At 46.6% G+C, this 26312-nt stretch overlaps 1 protein-coding gene and 1 long non-coding RNA gene across 2 annotated transcripts in view; one reads left to right on the top strand and one right to left on the bottom strand.

The window, feature by feature from the left end:
- Positions 1–2521: 2521 nt before the first annotated feature.
- Lim1 (LIM homeobox 1) overlaps positions 2522–26312 on the bottom strand; it is a 70248-nt gene continuing 46457 nt past the window's right edge. Inside the window, exons 5-7 of the mRNA XM_071696670.1 lie at positions 7237–7450; positions 6229–6384; positions 2522–6046 (exon numbers count right to left, since the gene is read on the bottom strand). Coding sequence (XP_071552771.1) covers positions 5997–6046; positions 6229–6384; positions 7237–7450 — 420 coding nt within the window. The 3' untranslated portion in view covers positions 2522–5996. The remainder of the gene's footprint in view (positions 6047–6228; positions 6385–7236; positions 7451–26312) is intronic.
- The window catches only part of LOC139767348 (uncharacterized), an 80216-nt gene continuing 62380 nt past the window's right edge, over positions 8477–26312 (top strand). The window contains exon 1 of the long non-coding RNA XR_011717041.1: positions 8477–9155. This is a non-coding gene — a long non-coding RNA (uncharacterized lncRNA). The remainder of the gene's footprint in view (positions 9156–26312) is intronic.

Raw genomic sequence — 26312 nt, 5'->3', positions numbered from 1 at the left:
GTGCTTGGAAATAAGAAAAAAAAAGGGGAGGGAGGGAGGTCATCTTTCTCTGAGTGTGTCCACGTGTTATGCGTGACACAGGTGTGTTTTGCCCGTCGCATGCCATTGGATTGGTACAGTCAGTGGAGGCAGTAGGGAGGCAGGAGGAGAACCCGAGTGTGAGGAAGCTATGCAAGCAGCTTTGTGAGGAGGAGGAGGAGGAGGAGGAGGAGGGTGTGTGTTCAACCAAGAGGCCATCCATCCATCCGAGTCAGCTTGCTCATTCATGGCCCTCGACATCGTACGATGAAAGCCTTGGAGACACATTATCATTCAAGCTTAGTTTTAGCGGATACTTAATTCCTCCAAGATTGTGATTGCCTCTAATGATGAATTGGAATGTATCAGCAAATGTGACATGGATTATACTGAAGTTATTGTTACAGAAGACATGGGAACCTCCCAGTCTTGTTACAGAAGACTAGTGAAGTTCCAGTCTTGTTACGGAAGACTAGTGAAGTTCCAGTCTTGTTACAGAAGACTAGCGAACCTTCCAGTCTTGTTACAGAAGACTAGCGAACCTTCCAGTCTTGTTACAGAAGACTAGACCAGCATGGAATCAGTGAGGCTCCGTCACTCTCACACGAAACTAGTGAAGTTCCTGCTCCGCCAACCTAGTAAAACTTCGACGATGGAAAGGAAAAAGAAGAAATAAAGCGAAGGAGTTTGAGTGTATCACTAACAAGCCTATCAACACCGCTGTCTGGGCTTTTACCACCACCACAACCACCACATCAGCTCCCCGACCCCCACACACACTGTTTTCTTAAAATGATAAAAGTGATCCATCATTTATTGATGCACTTTTGCGGTGGGGAATGTAACAGTTTGATGACACTGGCGTAAGGACTTCGCGTGTAAACACACTATACGCCTCACTGATGACCCTGTAAACAAACAGTTCCTCATTAAAGAGAGGAGAAAATAAACAACAGCGCAACACGTAATCAGTATGAACGCGAGTGTTGGCGCAGTCGAGGGTGGGCCTGTTAGTGCCTATGTATGTTGCGTATGTGTGAGTGTTACACTGTATGTCTATAAGGTGCGTATGCATATGTGTGTGTGTGTGTATGTGTGTGTGTGTGGTGTGTGTGTGTGTGTGTGTGTGTGTGTGTGTGTGTGTGTGTGTAATAAACAGGCTATATCATATCTCATCTCCCTTATCTTTTACATGGAATGGATCAGGTGTATTCAAGCCATGAAAAGTTTTGTGGGAATTAATCATTTGCATAAATAAGGAACCTAATCCACAGCACCTGATGGCTGGTAGAGAACCCCATTTCCCAGGGTTTATGGCATCCCATCCATTTACAAGACAAGGATTAAGAATAACATTCTTAGTTCTGTTCATCAGTATATCAGGTTCGTGTTCAGTCGAGAGTTATTTATGCACAAATGTTACCCGTTGTCATATCATTTCAGATGACATATATTTCTCCCTTACCTTCTTTTTCCATTTTCTATTTTATCTTCCACCTTTTTTTATTATTCTATTTTCTTTATTTACTTTCGCATCACCGTCTGGTAATCTCTCGCTGCTGATCGCGCTATAGCTCATAAGTGGACGAAGTAGACAAGAATGAAGTTAGTCCAGAGATTTACTTTGTCCCGGTCTAGCAATGGTGTGTAACTTCTTATTCCTTGATAGCTGTCAAAAATCGTCCCCCCCATCAGTGAGAGATTAGGGAATAGGCCAAGAACAGCATTTAGAAATGGCACAGAGTCTCCTCTGGGCCCAAAAATCGTCCCCTTTCAGTCAGAGGTTAGGGGATAGGTCAAGGATAGCCTTTATATATGGCACAGAGTCTCCTCTGGGCCCAAAAATCGTCCCCTTTCAGTCAGAGGTTAGGGAATAGGTCGAGGATAGCCTTTATATATGGCACAGAGTCTCCTCTGGGCCCAAAAATCGTGCACTCAGTGAGTAGCTGGCGAAGTTTAGCGAAAATGTTGAGGTTAGATTATTTCTATCATAACGCAGTTGTCCTCTACTTCCAGGACGGTGTGGCCAGATGACTATCATTTCTAGTCATTTCTTTATCGCCAGGTTATAAACCTTTTCCTACCTCATCTTCCTTTCCTTCTAAATTTCTAGTCTCCTCTCCTTATTTCCAGTCCCTTTCTTGTTTGTATCCAGTCCTATCCGTATTTCCAGTCTCTTTCATAATTGTTTCCAGTGTTTTCCTTATTTCTAATCCTTTTCTCATCTGTCCACAGTCCTTTCCTTATTTTCAGTCAGTTCATCATAGGTTTCCATTGGTTTTCTTATTCCCAATCAATTTCTTTTTTGTTTCCAGTCCTTTCCTTATTTTTAGTCCCTTATGTTATTTTTTTCCAGTCCACTCCATACTTCCAATCCCACTTCTAGGACGAGAGAAGTGAAGTGCTATAACATCTATAGATATATCCACTATCACAAGAAATATTTATCTGAATATCAGAACAAAGACAAGGAGGTCTGGCGAGACAGGCAAACAACAGGGGGTCTACTTTCGTTAGTTTTATTACAAAAAATTTCACTGGAGTTATAACAAATAATCGATATCACAGATTCACATACAATGAGAGAAAAAAAAAATAATAATAATAATAATAAGGGAGGGAGGGAGGGAGACAGAACACACACTTATTCCTGGAGGTTTGTCTGCAGCCACTATGGGGGAGGTGGCTTTAGTCAGGGAGGACAGTGAGCTCCCTCCCCCTCCATACACATACACACAACACCCCGTCTCCTCCTCCTCCTTTTACCACGACCTCCTCCTCCTCCTCCTCCTCCTCCCGACTTGTTTCCTCCCCCACCACCAACTACCAGAACGTCACAAGAGGCACTTAACTACCCCTCAAGTGTTTGTAAAGTGGGGGAGGGAAGGCCCTGACCCTACTGGACATTTGGCCCCTTGAGCACGACAGCACGACCCTTGGGTACGACCATGCTGGGTACGACGGGGCTAGAAAGGCCCCACCCCCGCCCCTCCTCCCACCCTTTTTTTTTATTTGACCCTCAATGGTGGTGATTTGAACTCTCCAGGTCGTGTTTACCCAAAAGTTCTATCGTTGTCCTCGAAGGCTCTGCCGTCGTGCTCAAATCGGGTTCAGGCTCGGCGTTCTACTGTGTGTGTGTGTGTGTGTAGAGGTCCCTCCTTTGCAGAATTCTGCCATGTGTGTTGCTCACGTTCTGGTAATCGGATTTAAGTGTGGCAGGCATCAATTAAGCATTGAACATTTACGAAATTATATACAAAGTCAATAGCTCATCATACTCATGTAATCCGGGAAAAAATAATGGGTGTTGAACTCTCCTTAAGCTCAGAAATCCCCTATGCAAATGATGTCCTTTTCTTCTCTGGGGAGGAGACGAGGGTGAGGGGGGGGGGTTATTGGGGGCGGGGCTCTCTCTCTACCTTAAGCTTGACGTCTTGGTGACGTCAGAGTGATATCGGTAAGACGTCATTGTCGACGTCAGAATATCAGTACGTCAGCGGTAGAACACATCTTATGAGGTACGTTAGTGATCCTAACAGTTTCGCGGCTGTTACTATGAAACAGGCGTCAAGACGAGGCAGAGTGGAGAGAGAGAGAGAGAGAGAGAGAGAGAGAGAGAGAGAGAGAGAGAGAGAGAGAGAGAGAGGTCTACATTTCTCGTTTTCTTCTTTTCCTCGTCAAAGAGAGACAGACAGAGAGAGAGAGGGAGAAAGTCACTTTTCTTGTTTTCTTCTTTTCCTCGTCAGAGAGAGAGAGAGAGAGAGAGAGAGAGAGAGAGAGAGAGAGAGAGAGAGAGAGACAGACAGACAGACAGACAGACAGACAGAGGGAAAAGATTCTGCAAAGCATGACAACAGAAAAAAAATATCAATGTTATCTAAAAAAAAAAAGAAAGAAAAAAAAGAGAAGAAAGAAGAACATAAGTACATGATGGTTTTTAACACATACAAAAAGACTACGTGGCAAATGTAGGCTATCTACAATGGGGGGAAAAAAAGGAAAACTGGGTTGTGCTCTTACTTACGACAGACACTGTACAAGTATGTACAACCCACCCACCTGGGTCCCTGGATTCTTATAAATACGTGAAAATATATCGTGTCAGGAATGTGAAGCCATTGGCGGATAACGAGGCGCTGGGGGGAAGAGGAGGAGGAGAAGGAAGAGGATTAGAATCAAATGAAGATCGCCAATCGTATGTGACAGAAGCATTCAACTCTGTTAGTTATAAGTTCTTTTATTTTTTTATAAAAGAGTGGGCATGTGTTCATGTTATGTTCAGGGCTAGTGAGTACTAGAGTTTAAGTGTGGGCTAAGTTAAGAGGGGTTTTGCTGCTGGCTGTGTTCAGTACTTAAGTGATGAAGCTCGTTCTCCCTAACTGCTGGTAACTGTAGGGCACGTAGTTTGGGACTGCAGACCGCTTAACTGCTGTTGATTGAACTGTAAGTACTTGATGATGATGATTTGAAAGTATTGTTACGGTAATTACAATCACTGAGAATATGTCTATCCAAATGATAACCTTTTGAAGAGTACTATGCGAATTATTTCCTGGTTAGGAGCTCTATAATGGTACTTTGCTTCGACGCGACCTAAACGCTTCAAGGAACTTCCGTTTCAAAGTCTCAATTTATAGAGATCATGAAGGAATGTTATATATTCAGAGGACGTTCCTCTCAAAAAAGGCGATGGTGGAAAGTCATACCCTGTACTGTGGGATTCGGTTTGAGAGTGCTTTTCCAGAGGAAACACTTGGCATTCCACAGTACCTTTCCTTTGGGGGAGGAGCACCATCCATCCATCACCTGATCTCCCTTTCGAGGGAGTGACTGAAAAAGCACCTCCCTTTGTGCTGGAGGGTGGGTGTTACTGGATGAAGACTCTACCTTAGCTACGCCTTTGAGATCTATAAGCCAACTGGCTCCTCATCACGAGAGTGTGTTTGCCCAAAAGTGTTATGCGAATCCGAAGAAGAAATGGTATCTGAATACACCAGCCCAGAGTCACAGTGAGAGAGAGGAGGAAAAATGATACGTGCCACTGATACACACATTTACATTTCACCCCTGCGCCCTTACAGTGTATATAGCCATCGCCTGATCCAAAGATTATTTGTATTCAATCCTTAAGAATAGGCTTTACTCAGGTTATGTTTGGACGAGAGAGTACATTCCTATCAAATCATCTATTAAGCTGCTTATCTATCAGGGATAGACTATACACTGAAAGGAATAGGCGTGCTGTGTCGTCTATCAGGTCAAACAACATCTTGGTGGAACTAGGGTTAATTTTACCCCATTTATCAAAAGACCTCAGACTATATTACTCAGATTATCAAGTCTCCTGGTAAATATATAATTGTACTTAAGTTATACTACGCTGGCCCAGCACATCACATGAAGACAGAGAAAGTTCTGATAGGTTCGATAATGGCTTCACAGTTCCCATTTTTTTTTTTTTTTTCATTTTCTCGCTACTGACGGTGGCTGGATGCAAATGTGAATGTACAAAAAATGGGTCATATTTTTTTTTTAAATTATGGTTTGTCGAATGTCACACCTCAACCACCGTCTACCTTAAGTACAAATGATCTGCAATGATAAGTATGGACGACATTTATTCATAGGTTTTTTTTTTCCATTTTCATTCATCTTCTCATATACCATTTTCTTTTTTTTCCTCTTCATTTGGATTGTCCTCGAACAAAAATATCTTCTTCTTTTCTATAATTACATAGACAAAAATTTATATCTATATAATAACCTTCAGACTTCTAAATGAAGAAACACTGCAGGATGGACATCTCAGTTTATATATTTTTTTGTGTATATATATATATATATAAATTTTTTTTTATTCTTTTTGAAGAAACTCCAATGGCGTCAAGGAGCGCGTGACGTCATCGAGGCGGTGCGCGGCGGCATCTTTGGTTGGCGAGTTGTGCGCATGGCGGCGGTGGTGAAGGTCAAGGCCCAGGTTACCACGCTAAGATCTCCGAGCTCTGGTGATCGCTGAAGCCCCCAGGACCTGCGTGGACAGAGACACAGACGAGGAGGTCAGTTGAGCCACTGTGGTGTTGTGGCACTATAAATATGTTCCCTCCCTCAAAAAAAGGAAAAAAACAAGAAAACATTAAGCATGTGAATTGGTCATTAAGCCAGAGGTTATGGTCATTAGATATGGATGGAGTAAGGTCATGTGCGACTCACCACTGCCAGGAACTGAGACATCTTCTGAAGGTGAGGTCATGGGAGGGTGTGGAGGGAAGGCCTCGCCCATCATTGTGGCCATGGGAGGCATACCGGGGAACTCCGCCCCTCCCATGGGCCCGCCAGGAGGGAGTGGCTGCTCCATCCCGGGTCCCACTGGTGTGGTGAACATGGACGAAGAGAAAGGGAGGAAAAAAACAGGAGTTAAAATATTTCCTCTCAAGAAATATTCAGTTTTTTATGTCAATTGAGATGGTACTGGCATCCGAATGCCCTAGTTAAAGCCCTATATATATGTACCCTAGCGTAATCCAGACCCTAGTTCATAGACCAACCCCAAGAGGCAGATGAATAGCTGGATTGACTGTCTTTTGTTTGAACGAGGATTCGAACCCATACGTTCGACCTCGAGCGGACCCGTGAATGCGTCGTGGTTAGCATCACTAACCGATACACTACAGAGGACCGTATATTCACAGTCTCATATATAAGTATCAAAGCTTATAAGCGGTTTCTATTCTATTGTTATCAATGACTTGAATTGTCTGAAGATTATGATATCATCAACCTCCTCTTAACTACTTTCTAAGCAACGTTAGGTTAGGTTAGGATACAAGCCAACCCTAACCTAACCTATCCTAACCTAACCTAACCTAACTTTAACCTAACCTACCCTAACCTAACCTAACCAGAAAAAATAACCGTTGAGGGAAGGTGTCACTAACCTAACCTAACCTAACCTACCTTAACCTAACCTTAACCTAACCTACCCTACCCTAACCTAACCTTAACCTAACCTACCCTACCCTAACCTAACCTTAACCTAAACCTACCCTACCCTAACCTAACCTTAACCTAACCTACCCTACCCTAACCTAACCTAACCTAACCTACCCTAACCTACCCTACCCTAACCTACCCTACCCTAACCTACCCTAACCAACAAACCAACCGTTGAGGGAAAGTGTCACCAATCTTCAGGGTGAACGAATGATGAATGAGACTCACTATGTGGGTAGCCCATAGGTTGCTGAGGCCCGAAGTAGCCAGGGAACTGTTGGCCGGGAAAGCCATTGTAAGCCGGGAAGAAGCCGTAAGTGTCATCCATCCCAAGGGGAAGGTCGCGCAGCTTCCTCGGGTTAGCGAAGAGGTGCGCGCGCATTCCCATCGTTGACAGCTGTTTCATCCGTCGTTCCTTGCTTCTCTTGTTCTGGAACCACACCTGGACGACGAGGAGGAGGAGAGGAGGAGAAGAAAGAGAAATTGAAACTTTTGATAACTCAGTGAGGGGTTTAAGTGGTTGTTAAATGATAAGTAAAAGAGTCGTTAATTAGGTTCGTTTCATCGTTTGATTTGCTTGTGAGTGAATGTGTTTTTTTTTGTGTGTGTGTGTCACTGGCTAAGCTACTGGGTGATGTGTGGGGCGTGATTTAATACAATTATATAATTCGAGTGAGAAATAGTCACAAGAATGTCAATATAATTATATAATCTGATGTAAGTAATTGATACGATTTGAAAGTAATATAACACAAAATAGGGAGTGAGAAACCCACAAGAATGTCAATGTAATTGTGTAATTTGATATACTATTCGATACCATTGGGAGATAATATAACACAAAATAGGGAATGAGAAACCCACAAGAATGTCAATGTAATTATATAATTTGTTATACTATTTGATACCATTTGGGAGATAATATAACACAAAATAGGGAATGAGAAACCATCACAAGAATTTCGATTCCCTTACTGAATATGGTAACCTCACGATGACCCCTACGCCACTATTATACACATAAGATTCGGTCCATGTGGAGCGAGGTCAGGTTTCAGCCTACCTCCCCTCCACTGGCCTGACAGGTGGCACGCTCGTCCGTCTGTTCCACCATCTGGCTATTGGCGTCAAGGGTCCCTGATTGGTTACAATGGTCTGTTTACCTTAAGCGCTGCAGCTGCTGGGCATTTGTACATTCCGGGATTTTTTATATGTGCACAATATATATATATATATATATATATATATATATATATATATATATATATATATATATATATATATATATATATATATATATATATGTGTGTGTGTGTGTGTGTGTGTGTGCGCGGTACTCTTACGTGTGTGTGTGTTAAGCCAGCCACATTACTAATATCTAGACTTTTAGTTATTGTAAACGTCTAAGTCATCGGGCTTTTTAACTTACTAAAATTTACGAGACATTCAATTAAACGCCTGAAGTTCTGTGGTAATATTTCCACAAAATTTCTGTTTGTTATTGAGTTCAGTCATCACAGAAAACTTGTACTCCAGCAGATTTCCCAAACTGCTTCGCACGCCCTCTATACAAGGACGTGCATACAGTGAATGACCAATAAACGAACTTCCTATTTATCTTTATCCTTGTTACAGCAGTGTATCGATCATATAGCAATAAAACTTCATCTAGATTCACCAGAAAGGTGGTCGGTTTAGGGATAGATGTATTTAATATCGGGAGTATATCAGCTGCGATGGGTCGTTTGATTGTCAAACTAAGTTGTCCTCCTCGCCACAACAGAGCATGGGCGTCAGACAGGCCGTGTTGACGAAGGAGGTTAGGTTAGTCACTCGTTGCATCTAGGAGTGTGCGTGTACGTGTAAACCCCCGGGCAGTGCAACGACTTATCAACACCGGTGTTTGAACTTTGACCTCACTCTGTGCCGTGCTGATGTCGTGTTCTACCCCAGTTCGGCACGAACTACAGCCAAGGTTCACCGTAGAGGCGTAGCGATGTTGGAAATTAAGAGGAGAGACAGACAGCCCACACGATTGGCTACGACCAAGAATGATATAGATGATGAGGGAGACTCGTAACGGGAGTTGGGCAATCCATGAGTGTCCAACACTGCTGGAGTTTTCACCACAATGACAGAAAGTAAAGGTGAGGTGTTTCTTAATTTCGTACGTCATGGGGAGTAAACATTATTGTTTATAATGTTTCGTACGTCCGCAAGAGAGAGGGAAAGAGTGTGTAGAGAAAATAGATTATAAAGGTTTACCTAGGTTATGATGATCACACTAGTCCGTGGTGATGTTTATGAAGGTGAAACGGCAATTTGGTAGTTCAAATCATTGTTTATATTTCGCACGTATATACGTATATATTTTTCAATATGCATGAGGCGAATTATCTCCAAGAAACATGTCGTACAGTGTATATGGCAAAATACACGTGAAATGTGAATAAAATGATTTGAACTACCATATTGCGATTCCAATTTCATAGATTTACGTATGGATAATTGGATCGTTCGTGATGAGATTATTCTATGATATTTCACGTGTACCTTGGACTAAACTCGGCCCGCCATCAGTGCCCAGTTTCGAATTCCCGTGACAGATAATGTAAACATTTTCAAAAGGCGAGGGGAAAGGCGGCGGCGGGGATAGAGACAATCCCTGGGGGTGAGGGAGGGTGTGTGAGTTGTCCCGGTTCTCCGCTAGAGTACCTACGTAAACAAATGCTACCCGACACTGGCTAATTTAGAGTGGCGAGCAATTACTAAGAGCCGTGGGGGGTTCGAGTCGGCGCGGGCTTTCATGTGGCGACCTCCTCCTCCTCCTCCCCCTTGCCACTTGGGTCAGGTCAGGTAAGGTCATTTGGGATGCGGAGTGTGTGAGGGGGAGGTGCGTCCCTTGCTTAGACATGTATATCGGTCCGGAATGGCTTAGGTTCGACGCTGAGTAAGCTTCGTCCAAACCTCAATCCATCAAGACTTTAAAACTACTCATTAGTATTATGGAATCTCAAAGAGGGTAGTTACCCTAATCGTAAATGTTATTAGAAAACGTGAAATTTATGCGATGGTAATGAAAACGCAATCTGGGTTAATGTCTTATAAGTCTCCCAGGGGTTTCGATATTCCTAAGGACGCAGATTATGTGTTCTTAATCTGTAGATTACGATGGTAATGACGACGCCATTATCTGTACCAGAAACATTAAAGAAAACGGTGTATGGCAGCCACAGCTGCTGGTCACGAGTATTGCTCGTTGGCATGTCTCGTTTTCTATATCATGTAGCACCCGAAGGGCTCAGTACGACCGCCGGTGTATGTATACGTTTGTGGTATAACATTACGACTTCCAGATACGATGAGCCTGAAGAGTCGTACCCATGGGTCGTACCGTCGTGGTCAAGGGTCGTACCACCGTGATTAAGAATTGTAAAGTCGCGTTCGTTCGCGGGGGGTCGCGGGGTTAAGGACTGACAGTTTTGACGTCTACTTCTTTCCCTCCGCAGACTGGCTCAAGGATTATATATATATATATATATATATATATATATATATATATATATAATATATCATACTATTCGCCATTTACCGCGTTAGCGAGGTAGCGTTAAGAACGGAGAACTGGGCCTTTGAGGGAATATTCTCATCTGGCCCCCTTCTCTGTTCCTTGTTTTGGAAAATTAAAAGAAAAAAAAAGAGAGAAGGGAGGATTTCCAGCCACCCGCTTCCTCCCCTTTTAGTCGCTTTCTACGACACGCAGCACTCAGGAAGCTGGCCACGTCCACTGGTCAAGACCACAGGAAACAAAGTGCTGTGAGATGTGTGTGTGTGTGTGTGTCTGACAAGTGAAGTAAATGTTCTTGAATACAGAACACAAGATCAAGCTATGGTTATTATAAGATCCAACGAACACTAGAACAGCTTGGGGAGTGACGGGGCGTCGAGCGAGGTGACAGCTAATGTAACAACAGTGTTGGTTGACCGCGGGGGCGGCCTGGAGGCCAAGCTGGGGTGGACTCGGGTTAACGTGCGGTCAAGTCATGTGACGGCCAAGGCCCAGTGACGTCACGCCCAGCGGCCAAGTGGACCACCACGGCCAGACACGCCCAGCCAAGCGTTGATTTTTATTATTTTTTTTTTCTTTTGATCCGTCGAACAGATTTCTTTCAAAGGGAATTTAAGTCTGATCTTGTTCTTCGAGAACGAGCGCGCGCGCACACACACACACACACACACACACACACACATTGGTGTGAACTAATGGGGAGACAGGGGTGTAAGATGGTATGGGTGTTGAGACGTGTATACAAGACTGGGTGTTGTGGGGAAGGTCTGGATAGAATAGGTGTAAGGGTTGCTGATCTGGGTGTTGGGAGGTGTGGGAGCTTGTGTGGTGTCGGGTGTTGAAAGGGGTGTAGGGAGGTGTAGTGGAAGTGAGGGGTGTAAAGAAGGGATAGATTTACAGGTGTGAGGTCTTTGGGGTTGGGTGTAAGGAAGGTTTGGGTGTAGAGACGTCAAGAGTGCGAATAGAAACGTAAGACTGTGCGGGTGTAGGGGAGGTGTGTGTGTGTGTGTGGTTGTAGGGGAGGTGTGTGTGTGTGTGTGTGTGTGTGTGTGTGTGGGGTGGGTGGAGGGGATGTGTGTGTGTGTCTGTGTGTGTGTGTAGGGGAGGTGTGTGTGTGTGTGTGTGTGTGTAGGGTAGACGTGGGTGTAGGGGAGGTGTGTGCGTGTGTGTGGGTGTAGGGGAGGTGTGTGTGTGTGGATGAAGGAGAGGTGTGTGGCTGTAGGAAAAGGGTGTGTGTGTGTTGGTGTAGAGGAGGTATGTGTGTGGGTGTCCGGGAGGTGTGTGTGTGTGTGTGTGGCGCCTGGTGGTGAGAATGCGTCCCCGAGCGCGTCGTGGGACGGGTGTCGGAGACGTGAACACCACCACCTCCCGTCTTGCCTGACTTTCCTCTCCTACCGGCTCCGTCACGCCCATGCTACCTTCCTGCTCCTCCCTGTTGCTGTGTCTGTTGCTGACTCGCTGTTCTCTCTCTCTCTCTCTCTCTCTCTCTCTCTCTCTCTCTCTCTCTCTCTCTCTCTCTCTCTCTCTCTCTGTGTCTGTTACGGACTCGCTGCTGCTCCTGTTGCCGTAGTAGCTGTGGCGGTTCTGTTGTTTCCGTTGCTATGTTTTCTACTGACATGTTGCTGTTTTTGCTGGTCCTGTTAGTGTTGTTGCAATGACTTGTTTCCTTGTTACTGTTGCTACCGATTTTGTCCTTGTCGCTCCTGATGGTATGTTTTTTTTGTTTCTTGTTCTTTGTTTCATGTTGTTGGTGTTTTTGTTCTGGTCGCTAGTGCCGGTGTCTCCTCTGTATTTGCTGCTGCTGTTGGTGTATTTGTTTGTGATATTGTTTAAAGAAATGCGTCTGTTGTTGTTGATGTCGGTGTTGCTGTTGCTGAGTGATTTGGCTTCCGTTGTTGCTAAGTGATGTAGCTTCTGTTGCTGGGTGATGTGCCTCCCGTTATTGCTAGGTGAAGTGGCTCCTACTGTTGCTGGATGATGTGGCTTCCGTTGTTGCTGGGTGAAGTGGCTCCTACTGTTGCTGGATGATGTGGCTTCCGTTGTTGCTGGGTGAAGTGGCTCCTACTGTTGCTGGGTGATGTGGTTTTTCTGCTGTTGATGAGACAATGTTTCCTTTGTTGATGGTCGCGATTGTACATCTGTTGTTTGCAGCTGTACCGCGTTCCTGTTGTCAGGTTTTAGTTGTCTTCTTCTTCCTCTGTTGCTGCCCTTTGTCCCTGGTAACAGGTGCCTCACATTCGCTGGCAGGTGGGGGGATCAGTGCTTCCTATCGCGTCGAATGGCCGTGTCACCTCGAAGATGCATAAAAAAGAAACAATACCCAGAGACACTCTTCCTTTACCAACCCTGCATTAGGCAGCCTCTGTCATAGTTTGACAGGCTACAATAACAACAGCGTCCCCTCCCTCCTCCCTCGCCCGACCTCCTCTACCAGTAGCGACGAGGCCAACACCACTACAGTCACCACACCACACCACACCACACCACCGCCAGCAGCAGTAGCAGTAGGGCAGGAAGGGCATATTCCCTAGATCACGCACGGCTCCTGCTTCAGCGACTGGTTGCAATCTGATCCTCCCTCACCCCCAGTGCGCCTTCCCCGCTACCTTGACGAGGGGCGTGAGGCCTGCACAGCTGCTGCCCTGAGGTATACTTGGGGGGAGTGTGTGGGGGTTAGAAGCTGGGGGGATAACGGTGGAGTGAGGAGAAATAGGAGGATAGTGAGGACGGGGGAATGGCAGGGGGACGAGAGATAGGAGGACAGTGAGGAAGTGGGAGGTGCGAGCAGGTGGGAAGTGTGAGCTGGGTGTGGGTTCTTGTGGTGTGTGTGTGTGTGATGCGAGAATTATGAGGTGTGTGGAGGCATGACAGAGGTGGGCTGGGAGATGAGGAAGGGGGAGATTATAAAAGGGCGTGAAAGTGTTGAAGTTTGAGGGGTAATGAGGGGGTGTGTCAGTGAGAGTGTGAGAGGGGGTAAGGCCGGAGACGTATAAAAAGTAGTGAGGGATGGATGTGTGTAGGTGTGGTAAGGTGTAGGCAGTGTGAGGAAGGTGTCATACGTGTATTATATATATATATATATATATATATATATATATATATATATATATATATATATATATATATATATATGTATATGATATCTCTGATTGCTATTTGTCTCTTACTGGGAGAACATTTTACTTTCGTGTTGCCCCGTCTTTTAACCTTGTTTATAGGTACCATGTTATTATATCAGTATGTATACAGACACACACGCATACACATACATACACACACACATCAGCCAAAGCCAGGTGTGCGTGCACGTGTGTGGTGCTGGTGTTATATCTGTAACACCAGGGGACCAGAAAACGATTCCAGATCTGCAGGTGGAAAGTAATTTACATAATTACGTTCGCTGGGAATCTGAACTCATCGATAACAGACGATTGTAGCGATATATATATACATATATTTATATATTACTGAGTCTACAGGAAATGAAACACAAGTTCCAAGTTCCCAAGTGCACTTTCGTGTAATCATCACATCATCAGGGGAGATATAAGAAATATAATAGTCAAATGATATACAACGAAGGGACGTAGCTAACGCAGGAGACAGCGACTAGGTATAATATGAATGTAAATATATATATATATATATATATATATATATATATATATATATATATATATATATATATATATATTTATTTATTTATATATATACTGAGGTGGATACAAGAGTAATCATACTCTGGTGTGGATCCGGATGTGAGAAGCAGGTGTAGGAAGACTTGCCACATCCACACCTGTAGACGAGCAGGTGTGGTGGAGACTGCTACACGTGCAGAGAAAGGGGTCAGACAGGTGGCGTGGAGCACAGAACTCACATGTACCTCCATAATTACAGCGTTACTCTATTGTTAAGTGATAATATAGTAGGAGAGAATATCTATCTATTTCTATATATATATATATATATATATATATATATATATATATATATATATATATGTATATGTGTGTGTGTATGTATGTCATGGTGAGGTCACCATTGGTGTTATGCTGTGACTGTGTACTGAATTCTTGTATAAAACCCTCAATGGTATCACCTATGCAGGGCGAGTAAGACGGGAGGTGGTGATTATCCCTTGTTATCATACCATCATCATCTGCTGCTGCTGCTGCTACATATGGTGATACTTTGAGGAACGCTTATGCAATCCCAAACACGTCTGAGGGTCACTATGCCAGAAACATTTACCATGGTTTTCTTCCCTGCTACGAAGTTGTTGTATAGAGACGAAATACGCAGTAAGAAAAAGGGTCATTATGACGGTAATTTCAAGTTAAAGAATGAAGAATTGTGTTCTATTTCTTAGAATAAGATACTCCGTACATAAACTTCAAATTATTATGGCAGGGGGAAAAGGTGCCTTTTTTCATTTCCATAACAAAAAATATCGAGATTGTGTAATACATCTGAAGCTATCGTCTCGCCCCCACAAATATTTTTCACATATATAGAAAGAAATCGGTTCTTTATCTTATCTCTTATCATCTGTGGTGATATTCAGACTTTGCTTCTCCTCCGTCTATCAGTATAGATTAGTTTTTCGAATCTATTCGTTCCTGTGGACGATACCGTATCGAACCCTGCTTTATTTCTGATAACAATAGTGGCATACCTAAGGGTGCTGGTCTGGGTCCTGTTCTATCTCCTACCTTCTTCCTTCTCTTCGTCTATGATCTAGCGACGAACTGTTATTAGTTCCTGTAGGATAATTGGCACTTATGGACGTCGTGTAGGAGAAAAAAAAAGACGATGGATCTCGAGCAGAGATTGAGATGTCGTGACTTGAATGACTTACGCGACTCAGGAGTCGGATATAAGTCACTCAGAACTCACGGTTAGCCGCTCAGAGGTATGATAGAGATTGCCTGTAGCTCAGCGTAACCCGTTCACATCTCGTCATGTGAATGGTTGATAGTTTAAGTCGTGTCATTTATGGGTCATAGTCGTTGTAACTCACCATGTCATTCGCAAGTCATAGCATTAACTCGTTCGAAGTATAATCACCGTGTTACTCCTCGTTCGAGTTGTCATTTATATCCCACATCCATCAAGCTTATTGCAGTTCATTTATGATATATAGTCTCGTCTTTAAGCCAGTCAGAATGTAGGCAGATCACATTGTCTTTTCTCTGACGTTAGTGGAAGGCTGATCCACAAATCAACCCAAGCAAGTCCCAGAGATATGACACTGTCGACCATGAGATGAACGTCGATCTAACGGAGCAATAAAGCCGTTTTGAAACCTCACCCCCTAAGAAAGGGCCAACTCTAAGCCAGTCCCAGGTGCATTCCAAGCCATACATACACCAGCCAACTGAAAAAACAAAGAAATACCCTCATTCTTAAGCCAGGTAGAACCTAAAACCCACACCCACAAAAAAAAAGAAGCGATATTTGAGCCACTTAAAAGAAAAAAAACCCCAACCCAAATTTAGTTATCAGTTGTAAAACGACGAATAAACCAGTCGATACTCGGATAAAAAGCATTGCTAAGCCAGTTGTAAGCCCGCGTTGCATGAGGCACGCGCATGAGGTGCGCGTGTTGGAAGGGGGGGGAGGGAGGAGGTGTGGTGGGTGAGGGGACGAGAGTGGGTGGGGAGGCAACGCGTGCAGACTTCCCTTATTACCCTGTTGGCTCCACGGTAATTACATAACCGGAGTTTTGTTGAGATGGTCCAGGGAAGGAGGAAGGATATGTGTGTGTGTGTGTGTGTGTGTGTGTGTGTGTGTGTGTGTGTGTGTTCTGGCATCTAAGCATATTCCTAGGGTGGTTTAATATAAAGGTATCTCTGCGTATGGATATTTGCCTAAAACTGCATGTACACGTCTGATTGTGTGTGTGTGTGTGTGTGTGTGTGTGTGTGTGTGTGTGTGTGTGTGTGTGTGTGTGTGTGTAAGCTGTGTACAAATTGGAGGCATGTAGTCATGACTGTGCGTACACCTGGAGGGGGAGACACGAGTGTGTGTGTGCATGTGGGTGGAGTCGACCCATTCGTGTGTGTATGAAGATTGTGTACACATGGGCGTGCACGTGTAGGTGTGTGTGTGTGTGTGTGTGTGTGCCTGGGGAACATGTGCGTGTGTGTGCATGTCGAGGGGGTGGAGTTGTCTGTCAGGAACTGTCAGTCAGACCGTCACGCGGCCGTCCCACCGTCACTAATGTACCAAGCTCCGTCACTCACCGTCACTCACAACATCCCCCGTCACATACACAAGCGTTACTCACCGTCACACACACACACACACACACACACACACACGCACACACTACATCCTTTACATGACGTTACTGCTTTTCACCGTCACACAATACCGTTAGTAACACGGCTACCACTCACGGTCACTCCTACTGTTATAATCCACACGAATGTCCCCGTTACTCCTCGTAACTCAGCGACACTCACACCACCAGATACTTAACGCCATTACAATTAATGCCACTGACGCTCACAAGTCGTCGACACTCGCTTACGTCCACCTTTCTCACTATTACCTCCCAAACCGTCACACACACACACACCGTTACTTGGCGTGTTACAACTCGCTGTTACTCCCGTGTACACCTTGGTGGTGCTCCGTTACTCACCGTTGTTCCGCGCACCATCACTCATCATTACACACAACACCGTCACTATTACTCATCTCCACTTGCACAAAGCAGTTCACACACACACACACACACACACACACACACACACACACACACACACGGACACATTTATACATACGTGTTCTGGCTCTCAAAATCTCCATGCCATCTTTCCAGTACCTTTATAGCATCTGGATCAGGTAGAGAGCGGTTGCAACAATTATGCAGTAGCTGGAACGCATGCATATTGAAAAACGGAGCATTCATTCAGTGTGCAGAGCGCTGTTGGGCAGAAATGTATAACCACTTCAGAATACCCAAGTGGTCAACTGGAAATCATGCGTAGCATCTGGAACAGCCACAGGAGGAGGCTTAGACAGAGGCTGGAACACACACACACATGGAAGGCTCCAGGAGGCCTCTTTTCGTGCCTGGAACGCCAATGCCACCGATGGAGCACACACGGATGAAGGTGTGCCGCACATGTTAATCGCTGGAAGACTTCCATTGCTGCTGGAATATTGACACAGCGAGGTGGAGCACCTATGTAGAGGCCCAGATGACGTCCCTGGAACGCTTCTGCCGCGACAGGAACGCTTGTAACAACAGCTGATGAAGAAGACCCCGCTGCACGCACGCTTGGATGCCTCCCCTCCCTCATCCTCCTCCCATGCAATGCGAGGTCAGTCTACGTACGACAGTTTATGAGTGTCTACATAACGTCGCTTGAAACTGTTTAAAACTAACTTAATAGATTCTCAAAAGCTCTGTCACATCATATAGGAGATGATGATGATGATGATGGTGGACATGATAATGATAGGGATTTGTTTAGAGGGGGAAAAAAAAAAAGCGATGGGTGAAATGATGATGGTAAAGGAGGCATTATTTCCTGCCGTCTCTTGTGAGGAGGAGAGGTGTAACAATGTTCCTCGCCTTGCGTGTCAGTGAGGTGTGTCTCGACCATAAAACTGTAGGGTCCCCACCCCCAACCTACACCCATCTCTAACCCCCCCCCTCTCTCTCTCTCTCTCTCTCTCTCTCTCTCTCTCTCTCTCTCTCTCTCTCCTCCACCAATGTCCATAGACTTCTTTTTTTTTTCTTTCTTTTAACCCCTTTGTATCCATCCACTCCCTTCAAGCATATCCATTCCCTTTAGTTTTAAGGTGATAGGGTGGTGGTGGTGTTGGTTCGTAGGAGTGACGCTGGCATTTGTGATGACTGGATGAGGAGGGAATGGTAGCAAGCCGTGCCTTCGCTGACGACTCCAGCTGTGGCACTTGAGGTCCTGGCGATGATAGTCGTGGTGATGATGATGATGGTGAGAGTCAGTGATGATGGGGATGGGTGATGGTTGTGTTGGGGATGGTGTCTTGGTGGAGAGGGAGGAGAGAGGAGGTGTGTGTGTGTGTGTGTGTGTGTGTGTGTGTGTGTGTGTTGGTGAGGATGGTGAGTAACAACGATAGTGGTAGCTGAGGTTGGTGATCGCGATAGTGGTGATTGTGGTGAAGGTCGTGGTGAGGTCAAGGTAAAGGTGACTGTAGTGTAGTATTTATGGTTATAGTGCCAGCAATATTGCGGTGGATGTGATGGCAGGGACGAAGGTGGTGGCGTGGTACTGGCTGTACTTGGAGTAGAAGTGGTGTTCGTGATGGTAATAGTGGCATTGTGGTACCAGCAGTGGCGAGGAGTTAGCAGGAACTGTGGTGATGACGTGGTGTCGCCAATGACAGAGATCCCAGAGAAAGCTGTGTGGTACGAGGATGGTTCCCGCTGAAGTTCATGTTGGTCACAGCTGTGGTAGAGAAGGTGGTGGTTGGCTGGTTGGTTGTGGTATAACAGAGATGGTCGTAAGCCGTGATCAGAGAAATAATGGAACCAAAACGACTCCTGAAGATAGACGGTCTTCACCATCAACCTTGAAACATCTGAGCGACGACTTGACCTTGGGTGGAGAGTGAATGAAAGTGTGGTTGAACTATCGTTAGCGAGGCAAGTTTAACTTCTTTTTATAGTTTGGAGGAACGAGTTCATCGGTAATCCGCTTTTCTTTTTTTTGTGATAAAATTCTAAAAATCTAGATAGACAGGAGATGGTATTTGAGATCTTAGTCGAACCGCATCGAAAACAGTGATATAATGTGGATCTTCTTCCCGCACGCAGCTTCAGACAATCATCCGAGAAGAACTCGAGAAAACTTTGGTCAAACCTCGAAATTTACACCTTACGAGGGACTTAAGAAAGACCCCCCTGTCGAAGCGCTATCAATAGCTTTCTTTAGTTGTTCGAAATTCTTAATTGTTTACTGTGATAAGGAAATACAACTGGAACTTTGTTTATGACAGAGGCAATGACAAGGTGCAGATCCTTGAAGACGCTAGTTGAGGATTGTGATGATGGTGGTTGGTTGGTTAGGGGGGAGACGTAGGGTAAGGGAGAGAGAGGACACTGTTGATGAAGACGGTGATGATAGTGATGCTGAGATAATGCGATGGTGAATTGTGGGGACAGGAGGCGTTGCTAGAACACTTGCGGCGACAAGATATTTACGGCGGTTGGGGGAGGGAATAGGTCGTGATGACTGAAGGCATCGTCTAGTGACTTCTGTGACATAGGTGGCTTAATGATGGTGAGGGGGCGTGATAATGACAGCACAGTGTCGGCCAAAATGTTGGCAGAATTGGCGGTGGCAGAGGTGTGGTTAACGTTGGAGCGAGCGGCTGCCCACCTTCACCTGAGAGATGGACTCATTCATGGCCGGTCTGGAAGCGTCCGGACAGCTCTGGAAGGTGGTGGCTGGAAGGGTACATTAGCGCGGCCTCTGGCTTGTCTTCAAGGCAGTCTCGTGATCCCTTCGTTTCATGCGCTTCTGTTTTTTTTTACTCTCTGGAATTCGGTTTATAATTGTGTTTAGTGTGTTGTCTGAATATGTCAGTGTTTGAGGGTTTCAGACCGGCGGTGAGGAGAGAGAGAGAGAGAGAGAGAGAGAGAGAGAGAGAGAGAGAGAAGGGGTTTAAGGGAGACGTTCGTCCGCTTCTGACTATGCTAATTCTCCGGTGCCCTCATCTTGTTACTTATTTCAACGCCGTTTGCAATCCATCACGAGTAGTGGACGACGCCCATAGGTAGTCACAACAAGGGGTAAGCAATAGGTAACCACTCCACTTTAGTGTTGAGAGTGTCTTCGTAGAACTCAGGTTGCGTCCCCATCATCTGTCAGCAGAACCATTAATTGTACCCGCCACGACCCGCTCCTCCAGTCTAGCCCATCGTCGCCCAAGGTCATCCAGCGCTCCGGCTACTGTAGTACCCTCCCCTATTCGTGCTACTGCCACTGCTGCAGCAGGTGCTTGTCCTTCCCGAGCAGCGGCAGCGGGTCGTGTGTCGTGCCCCAGGTGTGCAGTGCGCCCTCGTCATCATCGGGTCGCCTCCCCTCCAATCATCGAAGGATGAGAGGGACACGAATATGCTCACAACGTCTACATAACATTCATCCTCCGACCGCCACTGGAAACCACCTTGTGAGAGGAGCGGTGAGGGAGTGTGTTCCACCACGACCACACACTCCTGTCTCGGTGGGTTTTCCACTGGATCCTCTCCAATGCAGGAAAACAGATGGCTGGAGGGGAAGCTAGTAAGAGAACCCACACTCCTAGCTCGAGCACAAACAACCACGGCCGGAGCCGAGAGCCCGCAAGCCCAGTTATAAAAAGCTAGGGCCTGCCAGTGTGATGGTAGACTGCACGCAACTCCCACTGACCACGACCACGTTCGGGCCCTACAGCTTGCCTCAAGATTGCAGGGATATCGGCCATGCTCACAGCCCGAAGCCACCGAGCAAATTGACATGCTCCTAAAGTAACTCCCACGTCGCCCGGGTCTCTCCAAACTCGACGCTGGCTCGGCCTCCCAGGAGCGCGGGCGGTGGTGGGCGCTACTGCGAAGGCAGACTCAGATGAAACCAGGGATGTCTCGAGTCCCTTAACATGTCATGGTCGAAGAGTGTCCTTAAACGAGTGTCTGTCTGTCTGTCTCCTTGTTCCGCTTGTGTGACTATCCTCCCCCTTCATAATACTCCTCTTCGACCTACCTAAAGAAAACCTCTCGCTTCGCACATCTTATGAAGCCGTTGTAATCCGTCGTGAGAGACGATTCATGAGTCCTTTTCCCCTCCAAAGCCACACGATCGTGGCGTAGGATACGCCAGACAATACGCAATTATGGAATATTTTATCAAACAGCATTTTCCCTCGTTTCCTTCCTCATTCTGAATGGATAGCTGGCAGTTCCATCTCGCCTCCCTCCCTCCCTCCATCTCTCTCTCTCTCTCTCTCTCTCTCTCTCTCTCTCTCCCCTCGCCCTCCGTTATCTTATCTGTGCGCCACGTGTCTGGGATGGGGGGAGGAGGAGGAAGGGAGGAGACTGGGAGGGGGTTGTGTGGTGGGGTGGTGAGGGAGTGAGGGAGGGAGGGAGCGGTGGGTGGAGAGGGATCAGCGTAATCGTGGTTGCAGGAGGGGTCGGGTGGGTGGGTGGGTCGGTGGGTGGATGGGTTGCGTGCCGTGGGCCGGGTCTCCCGCCAGCCTGCGTGAGTTGCCCTTGTGACTGCCGCCGGAGGTATGATAACACCGCTCCCACAGGTATGATGACACAGCCGCCGGAGGTATGATAACTCTACCGCCACTGGCATTAGGGGGGGGGGCGGGCGGGGTATGATGACCCTGACGCTGGGGTGTATGATGATCAAACCACCAGCAAAGGGTGTGATGACGCGCTATATGACTACCGCTGGAGGTATGATAACCCATTACTGTACGAGAGTCGAAAGTATGATACCACCAGTGCCTGAAGTATGATAACACAACACCTCCCCTCCCCCGCGCCAGTACGATAATACCACCCCATGACGTCGGATAAACATCGCCACCCTAGGTATGTTAACACCACTACCACAGACATGAGAATAGTTCCACTGAAGGTATGATGACACAACACTATCACTGGAGTATGATATCAGAGCCTCTGGAGGTATGATAACCCACCTGTACGTGCATACATACACGCCACTGCCTCCCCAATGGTCCCTTCCTAACATCCTCTACACTTCAGCTCCTAGTTTTAATCCTAGACGAATATAAAACCTAGAAATATCACGTGTTTGATTTCTAGAAGTGTTAGTCGTCTTAAGAGAGCCATATTGCGTGTGGTGCTCAACGCAGGCGCCAAGCCGAGGGTCTAGGATCCAGGAGGTCGAGTCTCGAAACATACGGTGAGGTAGCTGGGGTCCTTTGGTGGCTGGATGTTTAAGGCGAAATTCATATTCTGGCCCCGGGAATCTTCACTAAAGTCAGCCTTATTACAGATAGCCCGCTGGTGACATAGGCCAATTATCACATTGGGTGGCATAGTCTTGTTTTGTCTGTGTGGCACAGAACGCTTGACTTTACAGGGTGGCACAACTTCTTCTGTCTTTATGGATAGTATTGGCTCCTGCCGACTCATGTATACATCACAGTCCAGCAGGTTCAAAGGACCAAACAACCCTTGTCGTTACCAATACCCATGGGAAGGTTTGAACTCAGTCGACCTGCGGAATGGAACAGTCGAACTGATCCAGTAGTTCAGTCCAGGGCATTGAGTCACACTAAGGGACGACGGATGGGATCAACCCATACGTCTTAGGCTACGATACCCAATCCCCACCGCACGGTAGCTGGAACATACCCAGCCACAAGAATAACATGGAATCATAGTAACTTTCAAGAGACACTAGATAGAATTAGACCGCGCAAGACGAAGGTGTCGGCGAAGAATGAGTGTGTCGTCTCGCTACAGACACAATGCGACATCAGCTGGCAAAAGGCAAAGGATTCTCCTCCTGCGGTATCAGATAAGCAACAGAAGTAGCTTTTTCTATGACTCTTTGGCCACGATGGGGCGATAACTCATAAGGCTTGATATACAAGGTCCAGAGAGTGGGTGGGTGGGTGGGTTCCAGCCAGGTCTCCAGATGCCCGGCTCTCACGGCCGCCGCCCTGGATTACCGACCTTCCAGACGGGCCTTCCTGGAACCACATCGACACACGCATCACCCTAGTTTTTATTTTGTGGAAAATAAGTATGGATAGAAACCGCAGCGGATGAAAAAAAATATTGTCCTTCGACGAAGGCTGGTGGCAAGATATTCTTCCCCCCTTTCTCGAGTACTTTAAATACGACTTATGTATATTCATATCTACATCTACTGTGTATCTGTTGTATATCTACTGTCCAGTGTTATAGTTCATTTCTATATGTTGCTATGAGAGAAACGGTTGCTGATTATTATCCCCCTAAGCACTAACCACATGAATAAATGTATATATAAAATTAGCTGGAGTTCATATATATATATATATATATATTTGTGTGTGTGTGTGTGTGTGTGTGTGCGCGTGTGTGAGTGCGTGTGTGAGAGTGCGTGCGTGTGCGTCCCTCGTGTGGCTGTAATTGTTGGCAAGCAGACAAGGTTCTGGCAGGAGCGTGTCCACAGGGAGCTTGCCTCTCTCCCGTCCACCACCTTTACTCTAAGTGTCCGCTGCTACCACCACCCTCCACACATTCTCCCCCCCCCTCACCAAAGCCTCCACCCACTCCTCTTCCTACATCCCACCCCACAGACGACCTAAACACCCACGACCATCTGGGCGAGACTCGACCCATTGGCCTCACTCAGTCCAACGATTCATTCCACGTTCAGTGTAGTCTGGGATACTCTGCAGTAGTCTTGTCTCGCCTCTTTCTCCCTGACCCTGAATGACTGACTCTACAACACCCTGACCTTTTGAAGACCTTTTTTGATGTTCGAAAACGTAGCGAGGTTAGAAGTCTCTCACGCTCGACAAATGCTAACGTAATTCATTACATTATAGAGTCGACGGACAAATGCGCACACACACACACACACACACACACACACACGCGCAGATGCCTAACAACGCCCTTCCCAAGGCAAACTGTCGTTGATGATAGTTTGATAGATCTGTAAGGGAAATTGACAAGATAGGTACAAGGTTACAGTAAAGATACAGTAAGACTAAGTGATACAATTTATTACATAAGCGACAGTGGTGGCTCTACCTACTTTGCACAGAGGATCCTACCACGAGATTTCGTCCTGAGGCTAAGCACGTAGCGCTCACCACAGGAGGAAAACCTAAGAGTCAACAACAAGGCGTTTGTGGGAATTGTTACGTGTTGTCAAGAATGATGTGTTGATATGGAGAGAGAGAGAGAGAGAGAGAGAGAGAGAGAGAGAGAGAGAGAGAGAGAGTTGTATGAGTGTATTTGTGGACTGAATGCCACCATGAGGAGACGAGACGGCAACCTATATGAGAGAGAGAGAGAGAGAGAGAGAGAGAGAGAGAGAGAGAGAGACAGACAGACAGACAGAGAGAGAGGTCTACGGATGCACGTGTGGCCAAATGGTTGCGCTAATTCTGCTCGATTAAAGAGCTCTTGGAAGCCGACGTCGGAGAGCCACCATAGAGAAAAATCCATACCAGGATGACACGAGATAATACCTCTCCCGAACCTCCAGCCAACCAACTCACCCCTTGTCCCGCCTACCGTCCCAGCTCCCCCACCTCCCCACTCTCTCCTCATCCCCCAACACCGTCTACCCTCCCATCTCATACCCACTGCCCGAGTGTGGAAACTGTACACCATCATCATCTTCCTCTCATCTACTCTATATCCTCTCTACTATGTTTCTCATTTGTCTTTCTCCTCTTCCTCCTCTCTTCCTACTCCTCCTCCTCGTTTCTCCTCTTCCTCCTCTCTTCCTACTCCTCCTCCTCGTTTCTCCTCTTCCTCCTTTCTTCCTACTCCTTCTCGTGTCTCCTACTCCTCCCTTCCCTCCTCTTCCTCCCTTGTCCCTCCTCGTCCTCGTTTCTCCTCTTAGTACTCCTCTTCCTCCTCCTCCTCCTCCTGTTATCTCCTGACTTTAATCCCTACCGCCTCCTCACATACGACCGTTTATCCCCCGGCCACCAGGAGGATAATCTTAGATGAGAGAATTTAGGCAAACATGTGCTTAAAATTCCGTGAAGTTAGGGAGGGATGAGCGGCCGTGTGGGGTGAGGCTATACTCTTATTGTATTACTGTGTAAGTCGATTACTGGCGATGGTTCGACTTCTCATGGACAGGGGTGGTGACTGGGGCGGACAGATAGTCGGTTATCTGGGGGTTCGAGGGAGAGTATGGGGGAGAGGAGGGTGCGAGAGGAATGAGGGAGGAAGTGGGGATGGGGAGGAAGAGGTGTGCGTGTGTGTGTGTGTGTGTGTGTGTGTGTTTTGGGAGAGAGAGAGAGAGAGAGAGAGAGAGAGAGAGAGAGAGAGAGAGAGAGAGAGAGAGAGAGAGAGTTTTTGGAACACTACGACCTCTCTAGACTGACCGACGACCTTCCGAAACCAACTGAAAGAGAAAGAGAGAGAGAAAGCGAGAGAGACGTAGACAGAAACACCCAGCCACTCAGCGAGAGAAGGAGCGACAGGGACAAAGTGTCAGAAACAAGGCAAGGTGAGCGGGCGCGCGGGCAGCAGAAGCTTGCTAGCTCGTATCTTATAACCGGGAAATCATCCAGCGGTAGCTAGAAATACATCCAGAGACCCAGCCACCATCAGCCACCAGGTAGGCCTACACCACCACCACACCTGCTCTCTCTCTCTCTCTCTCTCTCTCTCTCTCTCTCTCTCTCTCTCTCTCTCTCCCGGGGGCGTAAGAGATCATCGGAGGCCTATGCAGGTGGCGTGAACTAAGGCGACAGGTAATCTATATAGGCTTAAGGTGCGTGTGGGTACCACCAGCTGATCTATAACCCGGTGTGGCCTCATCAGCTGACTGTCCGCCAACACGCTACTCCTCCTCCCCCTCCACACACACACACACACACACACACACACACACACACACACACACACATCCACCTCCTTCCCCCTCTCTCCCTCCCTTCCCCTCGATACAAATCCCCTCATCCCTAACCACCACCACAACCACCACCCAACCCATTCAGATCTCTCCCCTCCCCTCCACTACCACCATCCCCC

This window comes from Panulirus ornatus, chromosome 59 (genome assembly GCF_036320965.1).
Source record: "Panulirus ornatus isolate Po-2019 chromosome 59, ASM3632096v1, whole genome shotgun sequence".
In the NCBI taxonomy this organism is placed as follows: domain Eukaryota; kingdom Metazoa; phylum Arthropoda; class Malacostraca; order Decapoda; family Palinuridae; genus Panulirus; species Panulirus ornatus.
Note: the sequence above shows the minus strand (reverse complement) of the source record. Positions and strands in the feature narration are given on the sequence as shown.